The sequence below is a fragment of the Pteropus alecto genome, unplaced genomic scaffold (assembly GCF_000325575.1).
Source record: "Pteropus alecto unplaced genomic scaffold, ASM32557v1 scaffold287, whole genome shotgun sequence".
Taxonomy (NCBI): domain Eukaryota; kingdom Metazoa; phylum Chordata; class Mammalia; order Chiroptera; family Pteropodidae; genus Pteropus; species Pteropus alecto.
This window is the reverse complement of record NW_006439718.1, coordinates 1055919-1076838: the sequence shown is the minus strand read 5'-3', so window position 1 is coordinate 1076838 and position 20920 is coordinate 1055919. Positions and strand designations below refer to the sequence as shown.

Below are 20920 nucleotides of genomic sequence, written 5' to 3'. Positions count from 1 at the left end.
GGCTATTCGCTCACATGGATCAGTGGTGGCTGCGTCTGGAACAGACTCCTGGGCCCCATCCCTCCCCACTACCCACTGGGGCAGCAATGTGTTGACAGCCATGGTCCTGGGGGAGCTATGGCAGCTCTAGGCACCCTCCTGACCACCCAGCAGTGACTTGGCACCCAGGGAGAAGAAAGCACATTGAACACAGGGTATAATTGTTAAATAAGCTTACACTGCTTATCCCTGACATGCTCTCTTGATAGCGTGATTTGGAAATGATATTGAATCTGTAAAACACCATAATGGCTTTACATTGCTAATTCTGGAAATTCAGCCCTATTACCCAAGGGCTGACATTCCAATAAGGTTCCTCTGGGCTATAGAGTAAACAAGATGAACTTTCTGTGAGCAAAGTGGTGCACTCTTTTCTATGAACACAGAAACACTCATACTCTCCAAGAAAAGTAAAATCAAAACTTTCCTCTCTGTATATCTATTTGACTTTCAATATGAAAATGTCAGAAATATATGGGGATTACAATTATTTGCCCAGTAAAGAACCAAAGTCCTGACTGCCTTGGCCCATGTCTTTCTTGTTTCTTATCACAATAAGGCAAATGTAAATACAGCTGAACATAGGCATGTTGGAAAAAATGCAACAAACAGCATGGTGAAGAGGATTTTAAGTCGCTAGTCTTAGGTTCAAACTCAACTGCACCATTTAGTATTAGAAGTTCTCCAGAATTGTCTCCATTGGAACATTAAGACTGGACCACATACATGAAGCTAAGGTCCTTCCCAGCTGTAAATTGTCATTAATTCTTGATATCTCTCCCTGACTGTCTCCTTTACATGCCTTCTTCAATCCCTTTACTTCACATAATCATAGGACTCTAGTGTATTTCAAAAGACATTTAACTTTGTTTTTGCATTTCATATAAATCCCTTTACAGGTTTTGCAGGGTTTTTGCGGGGGGGAGGGTGGCTGTAATTAAATCATAGTTTCGGTTCTTGTCATTTGATAAATACATGATAGTCATGGGCATAATGCCACTTTTAAATGAGCTTCTCGTGATGCTTTGGCCACATCAAGCACTGCAGGTTTAGACCATGTGATGACAGTAACACAGCTACGTCAGTGTCTGACATTGGCTCTGCAGAACAATAAAGTAGATAAAATAAACTGAACACCATTCTCTAAATGTTAAAATGGTTTTGTACAAAGATGGTCATGGCTAAGTAAGGTTAATGATTTAATTTCGGAACTCAGAGTAACTTTGTATTATTTTTTAATTCACCAGTTTTCAAGCGTGGTATGTTAACAACACATAAGTGTGTATTTTATATGGGACTATGTTACACATACATGTGAACGGTCCCAAAGTCAGCTTCCTGGGAAATATTTGAATTTACATCTGCTCTTCTCTTAAACAGCATATAACAAAAGAAAAGGAATTTTTTTAAGGCATAAACCCACAAAGACAAAAGGAATGAAAAGGCAGGAACAGCAACAAAATTGTGAAAGTATAATGCAGAAGGGATGGTGGCAATTATACTTATTATCATCTTCAAGTGTTTTAAGATAATTTGATGATTACTGAAAATATTACAAAAATAAAAACATATACACCTCTTGGTTGCCCAAAGGTGGCACCCTCGTTTTACTTCTCCCTGACACTCACAGTTCCAGTGTCTTTGATCACCCTTTGCTTTCTTTGCCCAGCTCAAACATTCTCTGTGCACCTTCCTCAAACATGGAAGGCAGCTCCCAGATGACAAGGGCTGTTTCTCACTCAATGTTATGTCCCAGGCATTCTGCATCAGACCTGGTAATTGCTATATGCTCACTGAATTCTGGACAAGTAAACAAGGCAGCTACTTGGGCACCACTGATTCAGGCTCCACTTCCTTAGTTTACAGGGTTGCTGGAAAGTAGGTGCCCAGCCAGGGACTACATTTTCTGGCACTCTTTGAATCCAAAATGAGTCCTGTTCAAAGTTCTGCCCAAAGGAAATTGGACAGAAGCTAACATGTGCCATTTCTAGGCCCAAACAAGGATTCCCTGTGCAATTCTCCATTCTCTTCATTCCTTTATTTACTGGCTGGATTAGCTGCCCAGGTGACAGCTGTCCCTGAATGATACCCCTCTAATCATTGATTGGACTGTATGGACATAAGAAAGAAACTCCTAATGTGTCAGGCTACTGAGGAAGTAGGGTTTATTTGTTGTTGCATCTGGTACTACCCTACCTGTGTAATACAGTAACCAACTGAGTGAATGAATGCAAGGGCTGATGTCAATCACCCGCTACATGTCCATGGGAAAGCCCATCACAAAGAGGACGTTACCTTCAGGAGATCCAGTTTCAGCTGCAGCTCCTCTTGAGTGGATGAGCACAAAGCACCCACAATGATGCTCATATACTCCTCAGCATTGATGACTGAGAGCTGCTCCAAGATGCTGAGTGAGGCTCCCCGGTACCACTCATCGTCCAGGAAGATCTTGATGAAGGGCACCATGCCATGGTCTTTGAGGACAACTGCAGACCAGAGAGACAGTATGGGGCTAGAGTGCTGAGGACCTTGGCACCTTAGTTTCAATTACAAGGAAATTGTAATTGAAAGTTCCTTACAGTGTCCTAGTCTGTTTTGCTACATTCTCGTGTGTCTCTTCTGCCCACTAGAAACTTTTTCAAAATCTATACTCACTTTTAAAATGAAAAGAGGAAAAGAGAAACTGTGGAGCTGAGAGTTAAAAAGAAAAACTGCTTTCTTCTCCAGTGAGAATTCTGTTTTTGAAAAATGTCTTTCTTTTTTTTTTACAGAAACCTAAGTAATATAAACTTTAACTAGATATACTTCTGCCTTTTATTTCAACAAAATTTCCTAATCCAGGGCAGATGGCAATTCTCTCTCTTCTCTCTGCCAAAATTCTCAGTGAAATCAAACCATAATTGAAATTAATAATATATTTAATTCCTAGGTAGTTTCTTGGGAAGTGGAGGATGTGGAATTAAAGAAATTTGGCTGGCGGTATGTTTTTGTTTAAAAGTAATCCTAAGAATTTTTTCCACAAGATTGATATTTGATGTTATCACATGTGAAATGAGAACTGGGAAGTAACTGGATTGTTCAAATGTGGATGTGACTGGTCAATTCCATAAAGCATGAGTTCTCCAATTATGGATAAGATGCTCCCTACATGGAAATCGTCTTGGAAGTCTGTTTAAAAGTAGATTCCTGAGCTCTACCTTGGCCTGCTTTAATTAAATCTATAGGAATATGCATTTTAACAGCACCTCCAGGGAATCTTTTATAGCCTAACACTAGAGACCCTCTGCCACAGGAAATAATCATTCACTTTTGGTATAATTGGTCTGTGAGTGCTTCAGATAAAGATGCTTCAAATCACCGAGCCCTCTGATGTCACTTTGTTAAAGCATCTGTCACTTTTTTGAAGCTTCATAGTATAAAATGTATGAATGTATATTATATGCACATATTGTTTTTAAAAAATTTGGAAGCTGCATGATCTTAGAAAGCTAAAAATTTTCTTGGATGTTCGGAGTTAAGTCCATTAAAGGCTGGAAGCACATCAAATTAACTCTCTTAAAAATGACAAATTTTCTTTGTATTTTATTATTTGGATTTTTTTTAAGCATCTAGTCAGTGCAGCAGGATCTTAAAGGATTTCACATTAAAGGATGGGGTGAGGGGTGCTTTGTGGTCTCATAAATTTAGAATACACCTTTCCTCTCAACCTTATTTAGCAATTTTAAAAGAAAAAGGTGTCAACTGAGGTGTCTACCAATTTACTGATGATCATTGAACATCAACCAGCAAATGGACATTAACCACACATTAGTGCTGGTCTTCCTTTGAACATTGACATAAATCACCAAAAATAGTTACTGTTTTACCAAGCAGTGACAAGACAAATTTGGTGCCATCCTTACCCGCATTCCGAACTGAGCCTTTCAGAAGTGTGACTACAGTTTTCAGCATCACACAGGTCAGTTCCCTTTCTGGATCCTGAACACTGGGAGTGGACTCTTTGCTTCCTGCCATATTTAAGAAACAATAAAAAAAAAATTAAGTGCGTATGGTATGATCCTAAATCTTTGATTCCATTAGTTTTCTATCCTGTTATGGAAATAGGAAGATAATGCTTCTATTATAAGGGAATATGCATCTCAATTTGTAAGATGTAACTCTACTGTCCCTTAGAGCAATATTTCTTCAACTTGAGCACATCGAAATTTTCTGGAGGGCTCACTGTTAAAATCCAGAAGCTGAGTCCTTTCCCCAGAGTTTCCAACTTAGGAGATCCTGGGTAAGGTCTTATAATTGCATTTCTAACAAGTTTCCAAATGATGCCGATGGGCCAGATCTGAGGACACCTCTTGGAGAACCACTATCCTGCATAATCTCTGAAGCTCTGCCTTCTTGAGTTTCATTTGGACACTTGTATAGTTTGCCATTCCTGCCAGGGAGGGAGGATTGACAGCTCACACCACAGGCGTGAAGATGCCTAAGAGATTCTGGGGTAGATAGATGTCCCCATTAGATCCATGAGGGCAAACCAGGTCTATGTGTTCAGCATTGAATCCCCAGTGCCATAAAATACCTGACATGAGAGGAAAATTCAATACATAGTTGGGGGAATGAATGAATGAATGAATGAGTAAAGGTAGAGTTTATTAACTATGAGACAAATATCTAAGAAACAACAAGAAACACTTAACAATAGAAAGCATAAAGTAAGATTGGATACATCAGCTCACAAAAAAAAGTTCGAATTCTCCTGGGACTGGTCATAGGTCTGGGATTGGGATTAAGAGCAAACTCAATGTCAGGCTGCTGAAAAACAATATATAGTTAAGATAACACAGAGAGTTAAACAAAAAGACTGTGTAAAGAGCACTAGAAAGAAGAACACACAAAAGACACTCCAAGGCCTGACCCAGGGCCCAGCTATGCTAAGATGGGAGTGCCTTATCCTCAGCCCTGACACTCCCAGGGAAGCATGGGTACTTCCTGAACCCCAAAAAGTGTGTAAGAGCTCCTCCTTACAAGTTTATCTCAGTCTCCCATAAGGTAGCACAGAGCCTATAGGGATAAGATGACCAATGTTTCTCGAATACTTATTATGCGCTCAACACAACAATGGGTCATTTTCAGATATTTCCTTGTTGAATTCTCACAACAGCTCTATGATATACATATATATGTGTATATATATGTGTGTGTGCGTGTGTGTGTGTGTGTATATACACACACACACATACACACACACACACATACTTACATACGGGTGAGGGGGTAGGTAGATGGAGTAAAGGGGTCAAATATATGATGACAGAAAGAGATCTAACTATGGGAGGTGAACACATAATGCTGTGTGTGTGTGTGTATATACACACACACACACACACACACACACACATATATGTGTGTGTGTGTATGAGTATATATATATATATATGGCTTCCTGTGTCTCAATGTCCCTCCAGGCTGAAATCCCAGAGGGGCAGGTATAAACAGATTGAGGGAAAGCCGTGGGGATCCGAAAGGAGTTTTCACTCCAATTCCTGTTTGAAAGTTGGTAGAAGTGGGCATTGCAGACAACCCCATAGAGTGGCCCCAACAGAGTATGTGCATGGGGTGTGGTAGTCAGTGAGAGAGCTCAGGATATCACTCCTGAGTGCACTCTGGCCTGGACAGAAGGACCCTGAAGTCCCACAGGAGGAGCAGAAGTTGATAACATTGAGAGTCCAGAGTGTAAGGGCTGAGACAGGGATGAAAGGATGATGCCAAGGAACCATGGGTGCACAGCTCAGCAAAGTACACACAAGACTCAGAGGGACAAGCCAGGTAGCAATGACCCCTGCTCCAAGCGGAATACCATTGAGCCTAACAACACTGAGTAAGCAAGTCAGCCATAACCCAGCTGACCTAGACAGGTCCCCAACAAGAGCCCTAAGCCTCTCTGTTTTTTCTTTCCCCTTTGAATTACTGAGGACCAGTCCTTCCCTCTGCTATCTCCCCATCTAAATATTCAGACAATATCTAGTGAAAAAGACCTCTGAAAGCTGAGAATTCATCGGGCAGGAGTTAGCCCCGTGAGTCTGTTTAAAGTTACACCCATCCTCCTTATTTCTTCATGGGAAAGATCAGGCCAGTTATACAAAATAGAGAGGCTGCTGCTCTATGAAGTCATGTGCCCCAGGGGTACCTTTTCTGGCCCCCATGACACTAGGTGACATGGGCATGCTCACTTTCTCTGTTATGTTGGTGGGTGGCAGGGCAGACATGCAGACCAGGCCCAGCTAACACTGACTCCCAGTCTGTTCCCCCACTCCCTGCCTCTGACACTCCTACACACCTGACTTCCTCAGGATCTTAGCCCGCTTCCGCAGCTGGGCTAGCAGCAGGCCCAGGAGCCCCGAGTCCCGGAAGATGTCAGTGAAGAGTGGGTCCACGCTGGCTATCCTGAGGACACTCTGCAGAGCCACGAGGGTACAGAGTGGCTCAGGGCTCTCCTTGATCAGGCGCTGCACCTTTCCCAGAATCTCATGGGGCACATAATGCAGCTCGAACACCAGGGCCTCCAGGAGCTGGAAGAAGTGCATCTGCACTTGGGCTGGCTTCAGGGGTACCATCTCCACAAACTGCGAGATGGGCTGTAAGGTCCACTCCAGCAGGAAGAAGTTGCGGGCATTCCAGGACCACATGGTTCTGATGGCCAGTAAGACTTTCGTGCAGAGAATAGAGTTGCTGGCTTTGTGGAAAACATTCTGTAGTACTTGGAATGCTTGAAGATTCTTAACAGTCACCCCTGAAGATGAAAGAATAATCTTTCAAGTCATTTCTCCTGCCTATGCTTAGAAATACAAGTTTGCATTATCATTAAGAAATATCATTTAAAGTTCCTATTTTCTGACACCTGCAAGTAAATGTCTATCAGAAGTCCAGAAATCCAGTTGCCCAAACTATAAGGCTGGAGTTGCTTTATCCAAGATGTGGCAGGTAATTGAGCACTCAAAATGTCACTCTAAACTGAGATATTCTATGAGTGTAAAAATGCACACCAGCTTTCCAAGACATAGCACAAAGAAAATAATGAAAAAAATATATCATTAACAATTATTTGTATTGACCCTATGTTAAGATGGGAATATTTTGGATATACTGAGTTAAATAAAATATATTATTATAAATAATTTAAGCTGTTTTTCTTTAATATGGCTATGAAAACACTTAAAATAAAATAAGGTAATGTGGTTCACATTATATTTCCATTGAGCAGCCCTGGGCTGGTAGATTGGTTTCAATCAATTAAAATCAAATTATGTGAAAGATTACTAAGCAAAGTCAGTTTCATTTCTAAACAAGCTGTTAAATAAAGACACCTTTCAAACCCACCCCCTCCTGTCTTTCCAACTGGAAAGTTAAACTTCATTCTCTCTTGCCCTGGAGACACTTCATCTGAAAGCTCCCTGCCTCCGGCCTTGGACACCAGAGATGTTTCTGGAACTTCTCTTTGATCCAGACACTTCCTTGTGACCCGCCTGGAGTCCCATCCAATGTCTTTTTCCTGTACTAACCCCAAGCTCTGCAGCCTCTGCACTCTGGTCTGTGAAGGTCTCTGTGCCATTCCCCCAGACTCACCCAGATGTTTCCAATCTCCATTTCTTTCTCCAGTCTGTACTTTCTGGCTTTAAACTTCTATCCCTTCCTTTGTACCTGGACAACCCACATTTAGCCTTAAAACCTCATGCTCTATACAGGATTTCTTGACTAATTCAGATACCCGCCTGTTGTCACCACTGCGCCTAATGCATTTATCAGTCAGTTATGGAGCAGATTATTGTTCTGTGTATGTGCAACAGTCTCTACAGAGAATTTGTAGGAAGCAAACACCTTGCCTGTTCACAGTGGTGCCCAGGATGGGGCAGAGTGTCCACTGCACAGAAAGCACCAATGAATGCTAATCAAATTTATCAATCAATCAATCAATCAGTCAGTCAGTCAGTCAGTCAAATCTTAGAGAACTGAGGAGGCACTGACTCTGAGCCTGGGTGACTGTTGCAGAGTCATCAGTCCCCATTATGTAATCAAATGTCACAGAATAAGTCACACCGGAGGTGGCAACAGAGATCAGAAGCTCCCTTCATCATTCAAGTTTTTGCCTTTATTAATCGAAGATTTCCTTTAAGTCTCACCTAAGACATTTAGAAAAATCTGTAAGAGAGAGATTTTAAATCCATTGTGTCCCTGACATGTGCCAAGTGTTTGTTTCTTTACAAAGAATCAGAGAAAGATCTATGTAGCTTTGTCAGGGCATAGCTCCAGCTGCTGCCAGGCACCCAGAGACACAAAATAACCCACCAGAAGCCTCATGATGGAACTTGAAGCCTTCCAGTTGAGGGTAAGTGACACTGTCAAACACCTTCAGTTCTGACTTCCCACAGGTGGTCAGCCACACCACCAGCCCGAGGAGCTCTTCCAGGTGAGGGTCCACTTCGCTCTGGGTCAGCCCTTCGTACCTGTAGGGATACATGAGGCCAGCTCCCTGGACTTCTTGGACAGAGCAGTCATGTTTGCTTATGGTACTCACTGCGATGAAGAGGTGATGCATAATAAGGTGCTGGAGAAGACCTCAAAGGTCTCCACCGAATCAGCAGCAAAAGGCAAGGGAGTGCCCAGAGTAAAAGTCACTCTATTTGCAAAAGTCAGCCTTAGATCTAAACGTACAGAGAAACATGGGAAGAGCAACAGCATTTGCTCACAAGAAGGCTGCTTTCCGTGGCTGGGATCCCCAAAAGGCATGCGCTTCAGGCACCAACAGAAAAGGAACACCCCCAAAGTGAGAGATTTAGCATTTCCAAAGAGCAAAAAAATGAAACGTCGTGGGAAATAATCGAACTTTATTAGACTTCCTTATGCTTATTTCAAGATAGAGTATGGTTTTTGTTTTTAGCTACTTATGTGTAGATGGACTACTTTGCTCTTCTTGTGGGGAAGGGTCTCTCAAGTCTTATTACAGCTCTGCCATGTCAAGAGTAAAAGTGTTGGCAGTGCAACTTCAATTAAAGTAGAAAGGAAAACCAATGTGCTGCAATAGGTCCTTCCTGACACTTCCTAGAATGGGCTAATTTCCTACCTCCTGCCTCCCACAAGAAGTCTGGGGAAAGCCAAGCCCCATATAATAATAATAATAAATAAAAAATGTTCTAGAACTGCTATGACATAGATCTCTATGGTAGCAGGAGCCAGTTGGTCATGGTTCAGACTAATATAAAGTGTGATGTCCCCATAAGGACATTAATTGTTATGTTCCTTTGGGGGAAGGCCCTCACACCCTTTTGGAGACTCTGGACTGAGAGACTTCAGCCACCTCATCCAAGTCACCCCTCTAGACTGGAAGCCTAATTGTAGTGAAGTCCATAAAACACAGAGTAAGCTGCACCCCACAGAGGAAAAAGGCTTTTTATATTCTCAGCAAAGCCCAGGAAAATATATGTGGTCTTGCCCTTAAGTAGTTTTCCTAATATCAGTGGAAGAGTTTGGAAAATCAAAGAATTTCTTTGATTTCCATCTCTTGGCGTATCCAATCCCTGCCAAGTCAGAGTGGAGAAATTACTCCTGACCCATTTGGGTTTACCATGGGTCAAGGATTTGAGGGAGAGTAGTTTGAGAGCTGATCCCAAAATACCAGTAGGGGAGAGGCGCTGTGCAACAGGGAAAGGAAGAAAGCCAATACAGAGGATTATCAAGCAAGTTCCTCATTGGGCCATGGAAGTTTAATCCTCTTGGGGACTCTGGGAGGCAGAATAGAGCCCCAATACCTCCACAAGGGGCAACTTTGCTAGGTATTTATCAGATTCTGCCAGTCATTGCTTGAGGGCTGGTCCTAAGGGTTGCTAATTCTTTGGCACTTCCAGTCCCCAAGCATTTAGGCAGAGCTAGTTACAGCAGTCCCAGAAAGCCCTCCAGCACAGTCATAGAGGTTCTGACAGTTGTTTGTCAGGCCCACAGGCATGTAAGTGATACATACCACCATAAGGACTTGGTAAAACTATTATCACAATCATTCACTGGTTCTCTGAGGAAGTGGCTCTCAAACCTGCTGCACATTGAATCGCTTTTGCAATAAAAGTCTCTCTGGCCATGCTCTACAGAGATTTGTATTTCAGAAGACACTCTGAGAAGCCTCAATATCTGCCTTTTTCCAAAGCACCCCAAATGATTCTGAGGACCTAGGTTTGGTGGTTTCTCCCACACCAAGTACAGCCACTTACCGGAGCAACACTTTGAGTAGCAGGGGGTAGCCCTCCCCATTCTCAAACTCCAGGAGCAGAGCCGAGGAGACAAGGTAGGAATCCTTCACAAAGCCCAAGATGAGGTTCATGGCCTCACTCAGTTCAGGGGCAGATAGAGAGTCTGTAAGCCTGGAGAGGTTCTGGAGTGATATCTTGATACAATCCATGGCTACAGGAGGAAAACAAAACACACCACCATCTCCTCAGAAGCACTAGCTTTTCTGCCAGTCATTCCCTCCCCACCCCTCCTTTAAATTGTATATCAAGATGTGAATGAGAATTAATCCAAAACATTTTTCTTTTGCCTCTTGGATCAAGAAGACTCCCCCATGGGAAGTGCCAGCTTGAGAGCCACATTCTGCAGACCCCAAAGGAGAACAGGCAAAATAGGAAGAGAAAGAAAGTCTCTTAGCCCTCCACTCCTAATTCTCAGAATGTGGAAGAGCCTAAATCCATTAGGTAATGAGATGCAAGACCCAAGGCAAGAGCATTGAAGGCCTTAAGGAAGCAACACTGCAGATGAGCAGATATTAGCTCAGTGGAAAGTGCAGGGAGGGATATATAAATATGTGATAAGGGGAGGGCAAACAGAATGAGGGGTTTGGAGCCCAGAAGTGTGGACCACAAGGGAGGGGGAGGAAAGCTGGGCCTGCTCCTGTGATGCCTGGCCATTCTGGTTACTCCAGAGCTGTAGGAAGGCAGGAAAGATTTGAGTCAGAAGAGATGTCATTGGATTTGCATTTTGATTGATTCCTATTGTTAGGGCTCTTTCATTGAAAAGAGTCTCTTCTGAGTGCAGATAAAGTCAGGAGAATTGCCTACCAAGTACTTAGTAGAATTGCCTACCAAGTGCTCAGCCCCTCAGCTGTGAGGCCTCAGATGCACCAGAAAGTCTGTGTGCTGGGCAGAGCAGTCCCAAGAGTTGAGAGCCTGGCAGGTAAGCACCAGGTCATCCCTTACTTCCAGACTTTCTCCTCAGCCTATACGCCCAAGGAAACTACCCATTCCCCTAAGGGAGTACAGTGCTCCAGGTGGCAGGCTCCTCGCTGAGGTAGAATTTTTCTTTTCCAGGTGAGGGTAACAATACAGTGAGGAACACTCACCACCAATGCATGTAGCCTTTTTTCAGAAGTCTCCAACTCCAGCGTGTGTGTTTGGGGGGGGGGGGCGCAGCTCAGCCCTAAACCATTTCCTCCAGTCCCTGGCTTCACTAGGTGTTTTGAATCCCTAAACTGGGGCTGCCATTATAGCCCGGGCTCACTTACAGTAAGAGAGTGGGCTTGAGCTCTCCCAGCTCTCACTGGCTGATGTTCTCCTTTACAGGAGGTCCCAAAAAGAAGAAAGACCACACGGCAGGTGTTTGAAAATAAGCAGGTCACACTGGCAGGCTCTGAGCCACTCCCTAAAAGATCCCATACCTTGGGGCAGCCCAAGTATTGGAAAGCTATACTCCCAAGAAGCACTTCAGCTAGTAGAGCTGAGGAAATGACACATGGTGGGTGAGGAGGTCAGTTGAAGTAAACCTTTGTCAAAATGTTTCCCTTGGAGTTAGCCTGGCAGAGCTTCCCTCCCAGCTCTAAGAGGAAGCTAATACACTTTCCTGAGATTCTGTGAGCCAATGTGGTGTCTGCGCTTTCCCAGCATTGTCTGGATTTTCAAGAGGAGGCAGACGACGCTAAGGAAGTGTCACAACAATCCAATGACATCAGTGGGATTATTATCCCCATTTTACAAATAAAAGAACCAAGGCACTCAAGTGGTTAATTGTCCAAGGTCATTCAACTATGAGGGCAGAGCAGGAGTCCACATCCTGGCTGTCTGGTTCTAGAATCAATGGCCTTAACCCCTAAACATGCTACCCAGAGCAGAATCTAAGGCATTGGAAGTAGGTATCTATAGGTTTAAATTTTGATTCTCTTCTTCAGTAGCTGGTGAGCCTTGGAAAATTCTTCAGCAACTCCTAATTTCTGTTTCCCCCATTGCAAAATGGCATTAATTATTAATATCTATCTCAAAGAAACAAATGAGATAACATACAAATAGACCCAATGCAGTGTCTTCTTGACAATATATGGACAGTAAATATGTTTTTCTTTCCCTCCCTCTTCCAATGGAATACCAAAATGAACAATAAAAGCACTTTCATTAATGGAACCAAGCAATAAGGGTCATCCACTGGACATAGATGAGCATCAGTGAAAATCTTGTTTGTCCATCTCATTTTTGGTCTCAGAAATCTATCCTGATGCTGCAAGAGTATTCCAGGGTCTTGTTGTAGAAAGTGGGCCCACAGCCTATCCCCGGTCCCCCAAGGACCTACTTTGCAGGTATTGGATGATGCTGAGGTTCTGAGCCCTGGAGATTGCCCTCAGCACACAGAAGGTGGGCTCCTTCCAAAAGCAACAGCTTTGCTCCTGAAGACAGGTTGTGGCAATCACTAAAGACTTGAGCTCATTCCCTGAGAGAAGTCCTTCCAGCCCCTGAGACTCACTGCAAATATTGAGCAACATCTGAAAAAAAAAAAGAGAGAGAGAGAGAGGGAGTGGAAGAAGGAGGGAGGAAGGGAAGAAACCAAGAAGACTTTGGTCAGGAAGCCTCCTTCATGCAGTGGATTTGTTCCTTGTTTTTCCAGAGCACCAGTGGGCACACATTAGCACAAAGGATGGGTTCTGTGGGCACTCTCTGCCCCAGACCAGCATGATCAACAGTGCCACCTAGAAAAGTATGATGGGGCCTGGGGATTAAGTCTGAACTCATAATCCTCATAGAAGCAGTAGTTTTCCTTTCCAAGTCAGAATAACAAAATTTTTGGCTTAGAGAGCCGTCTTTTTATGTAGAAATGTTGGGGAAACGGCATCAACCATTAAAATACAGAATTAACAGGACCCAATGTTATTTAAAAAGAAAGATGTGCTCCTGTAGCACTCAAACTTGACTTCTCCATAAGATCATAAACATTGTTCCATAACCTCTTAACCAGGGCCCTTGTCCCTGCCAACTCAGTCTCCTTATGGACTTCAGATACTGTCTATCCACTTAGAGTGAATCATGGCACGCAGAGTTCAGTGGAGACCTGCCCTGACTCTTCTTTCTTTGGCTCTTAGCAATCTAATTGGATCTCCTTCCATTTCGGCAAACGGAAAGCTCCTTCCACATGAGTCCAAACTGGGCAGATCTCTGCAGGTGAGTGTGCTCATGCGACCCTTTGCTTGGATGACCATTTTTGCTCCCCGCCCCTCTTCTCCTCTATTGCACCTCTGCCTCAACCTTCAATTCTGGTTCAATGTTGTTTCCTCAGAACAGCCTCCTTTATCCTCTACTAGAAATCAGTTCCCTAAGCTCATATCCCAGCACACCTTTGACCTTTCCTTCACGGCACCTAAAAAATTAGGCATTGCTTATTTATTCATGTGACTGTTCCCCTATTGGGCTTCTGCATCTTCTTTCTGTTATTTATACAAGAGAAGGGACTGTGCTTGCTGCAGGAACCGTCAGTCTGGCAAAGAGCCATACCCAGGAGGAACTTTATATTTTTGTGGAATGAACTAAGGAAAACCCTGAGGAATGCAGACATTGTCTATCACAGTGGTGTGTATTTTGTTCATCCATGGAGAGAATTGTGAAGACTGGGTTGCGCTCGCTCCCTGCCAGGCCCATAAAAGCCACACAACAAAGACTTGTTAAAGTGCCCACTACTGCATCCCGGTCACCACTTGGAATATGATTATATACAGGTAAATGAAGCCTAAGAGCCCAGCAAAAGCAGCTTAGGGGATAACCCACCATAAGTAGAATCCACCAGAACTTGTGAAATACCTTCTGGTAATGATGTTTCTGGCTCCAGAATTAGTCTAAAATGGATATTAATATGAACATGAATGTTCAATGGACAGCTGCATTTGAAAATTCCCGAATAGTCCTGAAAATTCCCGAATAGATACTGCTTGGGATCTGGGTACACAAATATGAGTAAGACACACAATCCTCCTCACCCTCCCTCCAGCCCCCAAGGTCAGAGAGAAGCAGAAGTTGTTTTCTAGAGATCATAGCCTCCCAGAAGCTGGGAGAGCAAAACCTGTCAGTGAGGGGGGCAGGGAAAGAAGATGAGAAATTATGTTAAGAGCTGTTGCTGATAGTGAGAAAGGACAGGAGAGATGAGAATGACAAGAAGAAATCACATTTGGTGCTCAGTGGCCAGAGATGGCCTCTAAGGGAAGGAGGTGACATCACTGAGTAGTTAAAAGCCTGACTGCAAGTTGACTCAGCTGCCAGATTCCCAGAGTTCCTACCCCAGCAGTCCCCCATCCACCCACTACCTCTGTGACCTTGGGCTCATGTTAACTCAGTGTACCTTAGTTTGTATAGAATCTGGACCACAATACTACACACATTCTGAGATGAACAAGAGGGCTCTTAGAGGTGACAGATGTTAGGCCATGGCACAGGGTGGGTACATACAAGTACTTAGAAAACATTGGCTACAGTTATACAAGTGAAGTCAGCATGCTTGTTCTCAGGGGAAGTGGCTAAGGAGAGGAGTTTCCAGATGCTGAAGAGAATGGACGGGGCTCGGGGACGCAGACTAGAGAAGGAACTGGTGGGGCCAAGTGGAGAAGGAGCACACCTTTCTGGGAGAGAACAAGAGGAATATTGATACAGAGATACAGTGAGATAGAAAGAGAAGAAGAAAATCTACTTTCTAAATGCACAAGATTCCCGGCATTTGTTGAAAATGGGGACAGAGGAGTGAGTTGGGCCCTAGAGAACAGAAGAGCTTCAGCATTAGGGCCAAGGAAGATGAGAGCATCTCTGAGGAGCAGAGCACGGTGTTGGTCCAGAGGAGTCCAGCCCCTCCTCTTACTCACCTGCACAAACATCCTCTGAACTTGAACATCATTCTCAAAAACCTCATCTTTTTCCAGAGGAAAGACAAAGAAGAGGTAAAGGCACTGCAGGAACAGGGCGGGGAGCCCAGATTCAGCAACTCTTCCCAGTGTCTCCTATAAGGGAAGAGCAGACATGATGTGACCCATGGCTGCACAACCAGCACCACACTGCTCCAGACCTAGATCCATGCTTTTGGCCTGTGTGGCCATTGTAGCCGGGAATGTGGGTAAGTCACCTCCTCTCTCTGGGCAACACATTCTCTAGTAAGAATGGAGACAATCATAGGACCTGTCCAGGGTGATAGTAAAGATAAAGTTTATATAAAGTGTACAGTGTGTGCTGCATGAATGTTATCTTTTATAAGATAGATGACAGGAAGGAAAAGAGGGAGGGAGGGACTGGTACAGAGATGAAAACAAAGGCTTTCCTAGATGATCACATCACTGACTTTGGTAGGTTGCCTCTTGATTAGGGAACTGGAAACTCAGTCAGGAGCGGGTGGTTGATATCAAGTGCAAACAACTGAATGAAGGACCTGTTCAGATCTAAAACCTCACTATGACCAAAACAACTCTATAGGTGAAGACAGATAACCAGAGCTACCAGACAGAGGAGAGAAGATAGGAAGCTGGCAGAGAGGGGACCAGCCTGAGCATGGAGCTCCCAGAGGCCTTTCTTCTATGGGCCCTGCCTACAGCTTCACCAGCATTACTGTAGCTGTGGTCTCAGCACGTCTCAGACTTGTGCTCACACAAGTGAGTAGATGTGGGGTTCACCTAAAGTATTTTGTCCACACAGTTTTCCACTTGATTGACTAATTTGACAAACATGGTGGGTAAGTTAGAAAAAGAGAAAAGAACACACAGTCCTGGTCATAACCAGTAATAGCATGCCCCTGGTCCCACACTGCCCCCTAAAAGCTCCCATTGCAAGTAACATCCATCTCTTTCCTTGATGCCTGGCTCTGCAGCAACCCTGATCAGGGATGTTCTCCCTGTCCCTTACACTGCACTGGCTCCCTTGAAAGCCAACTGCTTACTTCTCTCACTGCTTTGAGGAAGGACTGCTCAGAGTAGAAAACCAGCCTTAAGGTTAATTTTTACTACTCAGACTGAAAACAGTCCTTTCCCAAGGGCAGAAAAGCCCCTGATCTGTACTTCAGGCTGGTGGGCCAGGTGTATGCAGAGGAAAAGCCCAGTGGTCCTCCCTCTGGCTAATAACTGCTCCTTGTCTGATGTCTGTGCCACCATTAGACTGAGGTAGCCATTGCCCCAGTCTGCTACCCTGCTGTTCCTGGTGCTGCATGCTAGACCGGGCACAGAAGGCACTCCCCATAGATGACGGATGAATAAGTCTCTGGGTGTGCCCTACATGGGGCCTCCGGCCATTTCTGCTGATGGCCACAGCTGCCAGAACTGCTTCTGCCTGAGAGACAGCAACCATCATCAAAACACTCAAGGAGGGAGCACCAGCCTCCCCTTTATGTTGAGAAGTTATGATGGCAGTCAGGATGGAGCACCAATGGGAAAGGAAGGGGGAGAGACCTCACTGGAGTATCATCTCTGCGTGGGCATGCACCATGGACAGGTGCCTACAAGTGTGGCTCCTTCAGTCTGAATTCGACAGGAGGCAAAAAAGAGCAGTGGCTCAGAGCACAGGCTCTAGAGTCAGACTGACTGCAGTTACACAACATAAGTGAGCCGAGTTTTTGACCACGAATGTGACATCACCATAATCCAAATCATAGGGTTAGGGAAGGATTAATTAACACAATGCTTGGGACACATCCAGCTTTGCCCTGACACACACATTAACCCTTCACCCGAGGCATTATTATCCCCAATTCTAAAATTAGCAAGATGACAAAGTCACAGAGAGGTAAAGCAATTTGCCCAAGGTTAGACATAGCTTGTCAACTGAAAAGGCAGCATTCAAACCAGAATTTCAGACCCCAAAGTCCATGTTCTATTTCAGAAGGGGAGTGAGAGAGGAGAAATGAGAAATCAGTTTCACGAAAAGAAAGATACACTTGACATGTCCCGCTGCCCTGTGCTGGGACTTCCCCGTGCACATGATGAGGAGTGTCCAGGCCAGGGCCAGTTGGGCCTGGAACTTACCGAGTCTGTCCCAGTGAGCACAAACACTGACTTCAGGAGCAAGTAGCCATCCTGATCCTCATCCCCCTTCCATCGCAGCAACTGGCCTGCTGCTGCCCGTGCTTGCTCTGGGAACAACGTAGGAAGAAGAGAAAGTATCACCAACAGGGCAGTGCAGTAACTTGCCCACCCAGCTTCCCCTCCACTTGGGTTTATCTCCCCATAAGATGCCTTCCTCACAATGCCACCTGAGCCTACACCAAACATTTTACACTCTGTCAGATTAATCTCCTCGGAGAATAGCCTTTATCATACCACCATCTCTGTGCAACAACCATCAATGGCTTCCTATTGTCAAATAATAACAACAAGCTCCTCAGTGATAAACTTCCTATAGTCCGGAGTCTTCATTCCACTTTCTATATCACAGATCCTTATATTGGAGGGATTCCTGAAATCTACACCATGCTCAAGCTATTCATTCCCCCTGGAATTCCCTCCAGAGCCCAGCCTCCAGGGTCCAGCTCCATAAGTGGAAGAATGCAAGTCAGGAGACCCTGCAACAAAAAAACATGCTTTGGCCTCTTTTTCAAGCTCTCCAGTAAACACTCAGGTGTACTTTTATTCTAGCACGATCTCCCAGAGCCCTGGTTCTCTCTCTCTCTCTCTCTCTCTCTCTCTCTCTCTCTCTCTGTGTGTGTGTGTGTGTGTGTGTGTGTTCCTGTCCCTCCCAGGTGCTGGAGAGTTCTTCTTCCCTGCTCTGCTAGCCTTTCCCTTCTTTCCCAAGGTACTCAGTGGCAGAACTGGGCCCACTGAGCTCTTTAGAAGGCACTATGCTAACTCCACTAGAAGGCTAAGAAGGACTGAGCAGGAGGCCTGGGAGGAGTCCATTTTGCTCTCTAGTAAGCTTTCTCCAGGACCTCTGTTCTCTTACCTGCAGGCTTTCCCACAAGTGCCTTGTGTATTTCTTGAGCTAGCTGGTTAGAAACATCTTCTGCCAGCCTTGGGAGACTGGGAAAGTGGATGATCCCCACGGAGTGTTCCCAGGCCTGAATGCAATGAACAAGATTTGGTCAGAGATATCAGAGCCACAAAGCGAGGCCTGAAAGTCACCTCCCTCTGTCCTGCCCAACCCAAACCAATGGCTATACTCACTTTCCCACGTGCATCCAAAAGGCCACCACATCGCATACCCTCTGGCTTCCACTGTGTCGCTACTCTCGTGCCTGTGAATTCTTCAGTTTGCTGCTAAGTCCCAAACCCACAGCCAACTGGGCCCTAGACATCTCACCTGAACTTGTGTTCCTGTTACATTAAACACACATAACCGAATCCACTGCCTTCCCCGCAAATCTGCTGCATCTTGTTTCAGTGAACGGCCCTAACAAGCATCCAGTTGCCCTAGTGGAAACTTCCAAGAGTGATTCTCTAGGTCTCCCTCTCCCTCACTTTCCTTACCCTATCAATTGCTATGCCTCATTGTTTCTCCTCTCCTACACTACTAAAATACTCTGCAGATATCATAGTTTTAGTCATGCCATTATTTCCTGCAGATAAATTTCAAAAAGTGGGATTGCAGGTGAAAAGTGTGGTATCCTTTTGTTCATTTGGTTTGGTTTAGTGGTTTTTAGTTCTTTGGTACATATTACTAACTCACTCTACAAAAAGTTTATCAAATTAGCCTCCAGGGACTCTAAGCGAGAAAGCTGGTTCCTCTACACCCAAGCCAACATTGAGCACCGTCATGCTTTTCATCTCAAATGAGAAAACTTGTAGCAGAAAAAATATCTCAATTACAGTCTTTTGATTACTAGAATAGGTGAACGCTTTAATGCTTCTCGAATTGCTTCCTTTTACTCGTAGCCCTAATAGAATCCTAATTCTATTAGGATTTTCATAGCTTTCTTATTTATTTTAAAAAGCTGTCTGCATATAAAGATGTTAACTCTTGGTCCATAACACTGCATTTTTTTAAAATATGTCATTTTGTCTTTGAACTTAGTATTGTTTGGTTTTGCTGGACAGAAATCTGAAATTCATATGAAATGAAATTTCTCGACCTATTTCTTTGTTTTCTGACTTGAGTTCCAGGTTTAGAAAATTCTTTCCCAATCTAAATTATTGTTGTTGTTTTTAATCTCCTATTCCTTTTTTGATTTCTTTAAAATTCTTTCTTGTCTGTCTCTTTTTTATTTCTATTCTATTTGGTCAGCTTTTTCCTCAGACTTTTTTCTTTTATAGGTTAGGATACTACTTAATAGTGGTCATGACTTTTAAAATTCTTCATGGGATGCCAGACTTTTTCAGAATTTCCCCCTAGTTTCTGTAGTAATCCTGTTATAGGTCTGCTTTTCATCGGAGTCTTTTCCCTTTGTTCTACCGTGTTATCACAGGCCAAGTTCATTAGTCTTAGGATGAAGAGAGCTCTCTCCAGACCAAGAGTCAGAATAGAATGACAAGCCTTGGCCCAGGACTTGAGTTCTGGCAATTTCTCATCCCAAATTCCCAAGAGGAAGATAGCTGCTATGTGCTCTCCTGGCAACCAGTAGCCTCTATGAATGCTATTTTGCTAGACTCCCATCTACTGGTCCCTCTCACCAGCCATATTAAATTACATTCCTGCCCAAAGACCTGACCAAGTGTTTTTAAGCCAAGACCTTCATTCTAGAAAAGGCGAGAAAGGCATCAAAATTCTAAAGAGAAATCATTTCAATGTGTTTCCTTGCTATAGATACTATATTTGTTAAAAAGTAAAAACCATTAAAAATGTTGTCTATATTAAAAGATGTTATACAAAACAAGGAGGCAAAGCACAAACTGGTAGAAAATATTTGAAATGCATAACTGACAAAGGAATAATATATCCAGACTGCTACAATTTAGTAAGAAAAGACAAACTGATTAGAAAAAAAAAAACAGGCAAATGAAACAAATAACTAATAAAAGATAAAATAAATAGCAAATTACTAAAAATAAGAAAAATGTATATTAAAACCACGATAAGGTATTTTATACTTTTCAAGTTGATAAAAATGAAAAACCTGACAATATTAAATGTGGATGAGGTGAGGGGCCACGGAACCTCTATGTTCTACTGATGGAGCGTGACTTGGAAGAACCTCTTTGAAGAAGTTTTTAACCTGATCCAAGAAAGTTAAAGGGGCACATGTCCTACAACCCAGCAATTCCACTCGTAGATGTGTTCCACAGAGAAAGGTTGGCACATGTGCACCTGAAGGTGTGGACAAGAATTATGTGTGCTACATTATTTGTGATTGTAAGAAATTGGGGAAAGAAAACTTAATGTTCATCAATAGGACCATGAATGAATCATTTGTGGCATATTTATATAAAGATGCAATATAGAACTGAAAAACAAATAGAGCTACATGTGTCAATGCAGATAAACTCTAGAAACTAAACGTTAAGTGAAAAAAGCAAGTTGCAGAAGTATGCTACAATGGGTCTGTGAAAACCTGTAAGACTATGTATAAATTGCACAATAATATTACTTATAGTTATAAAAATATAGCCATATTATTATATAATTTATACATAGTCTCATGGGTTTTTAGAATCATGCTATAATATACATTGCAACTACATATATATGCCCCTAATAATTCA

At 43.5% G+C, this 20920-nt stretch overlaps 1 protein-coding gene across 1 annotated transcript in view; it reads right to left on the bottom strand.

The window, feature by feature from the left end:
* Positions 1-20920, bottom strand: part of WDFY4 (WDFY family member 4) — a 265837-nt gene that overhangs the window by 235959 nt on the left and 8958 nt on the right. Inside the window, exons 3-11 of the mRNA XM_025050333.1 lie at positions 18228-18342; positions 17315-17421; positions 15176-15310; positions 12631-12820; positions 10290-10479; positions 8377-8534; positions 6371-6823; positions 3942-4046; positions 2335-2525 (exon numbers count right to left, since the gene is read on the bottom strand). Of these exons, the coding sequence (XP_024906101.1) occupies positions 2335-2525; positions 3942-4046; positions 6371-6823; positions 8377-8534; positions 10290-10479; positions 12631-12820; positions 15176-15310; positions 17315-17421; positions 18228-18342 (1644 nt within the window). The remainder of the gene's footprint in view (positions 1-2334; positions 2526-3941; positions 4047-6370; positions 6824-8376; positions 8535-10289; positions 10480-12630; positions 12821-15175; positions 15311-17314; positions 17422-18227; positions 18343-20920) is intronic.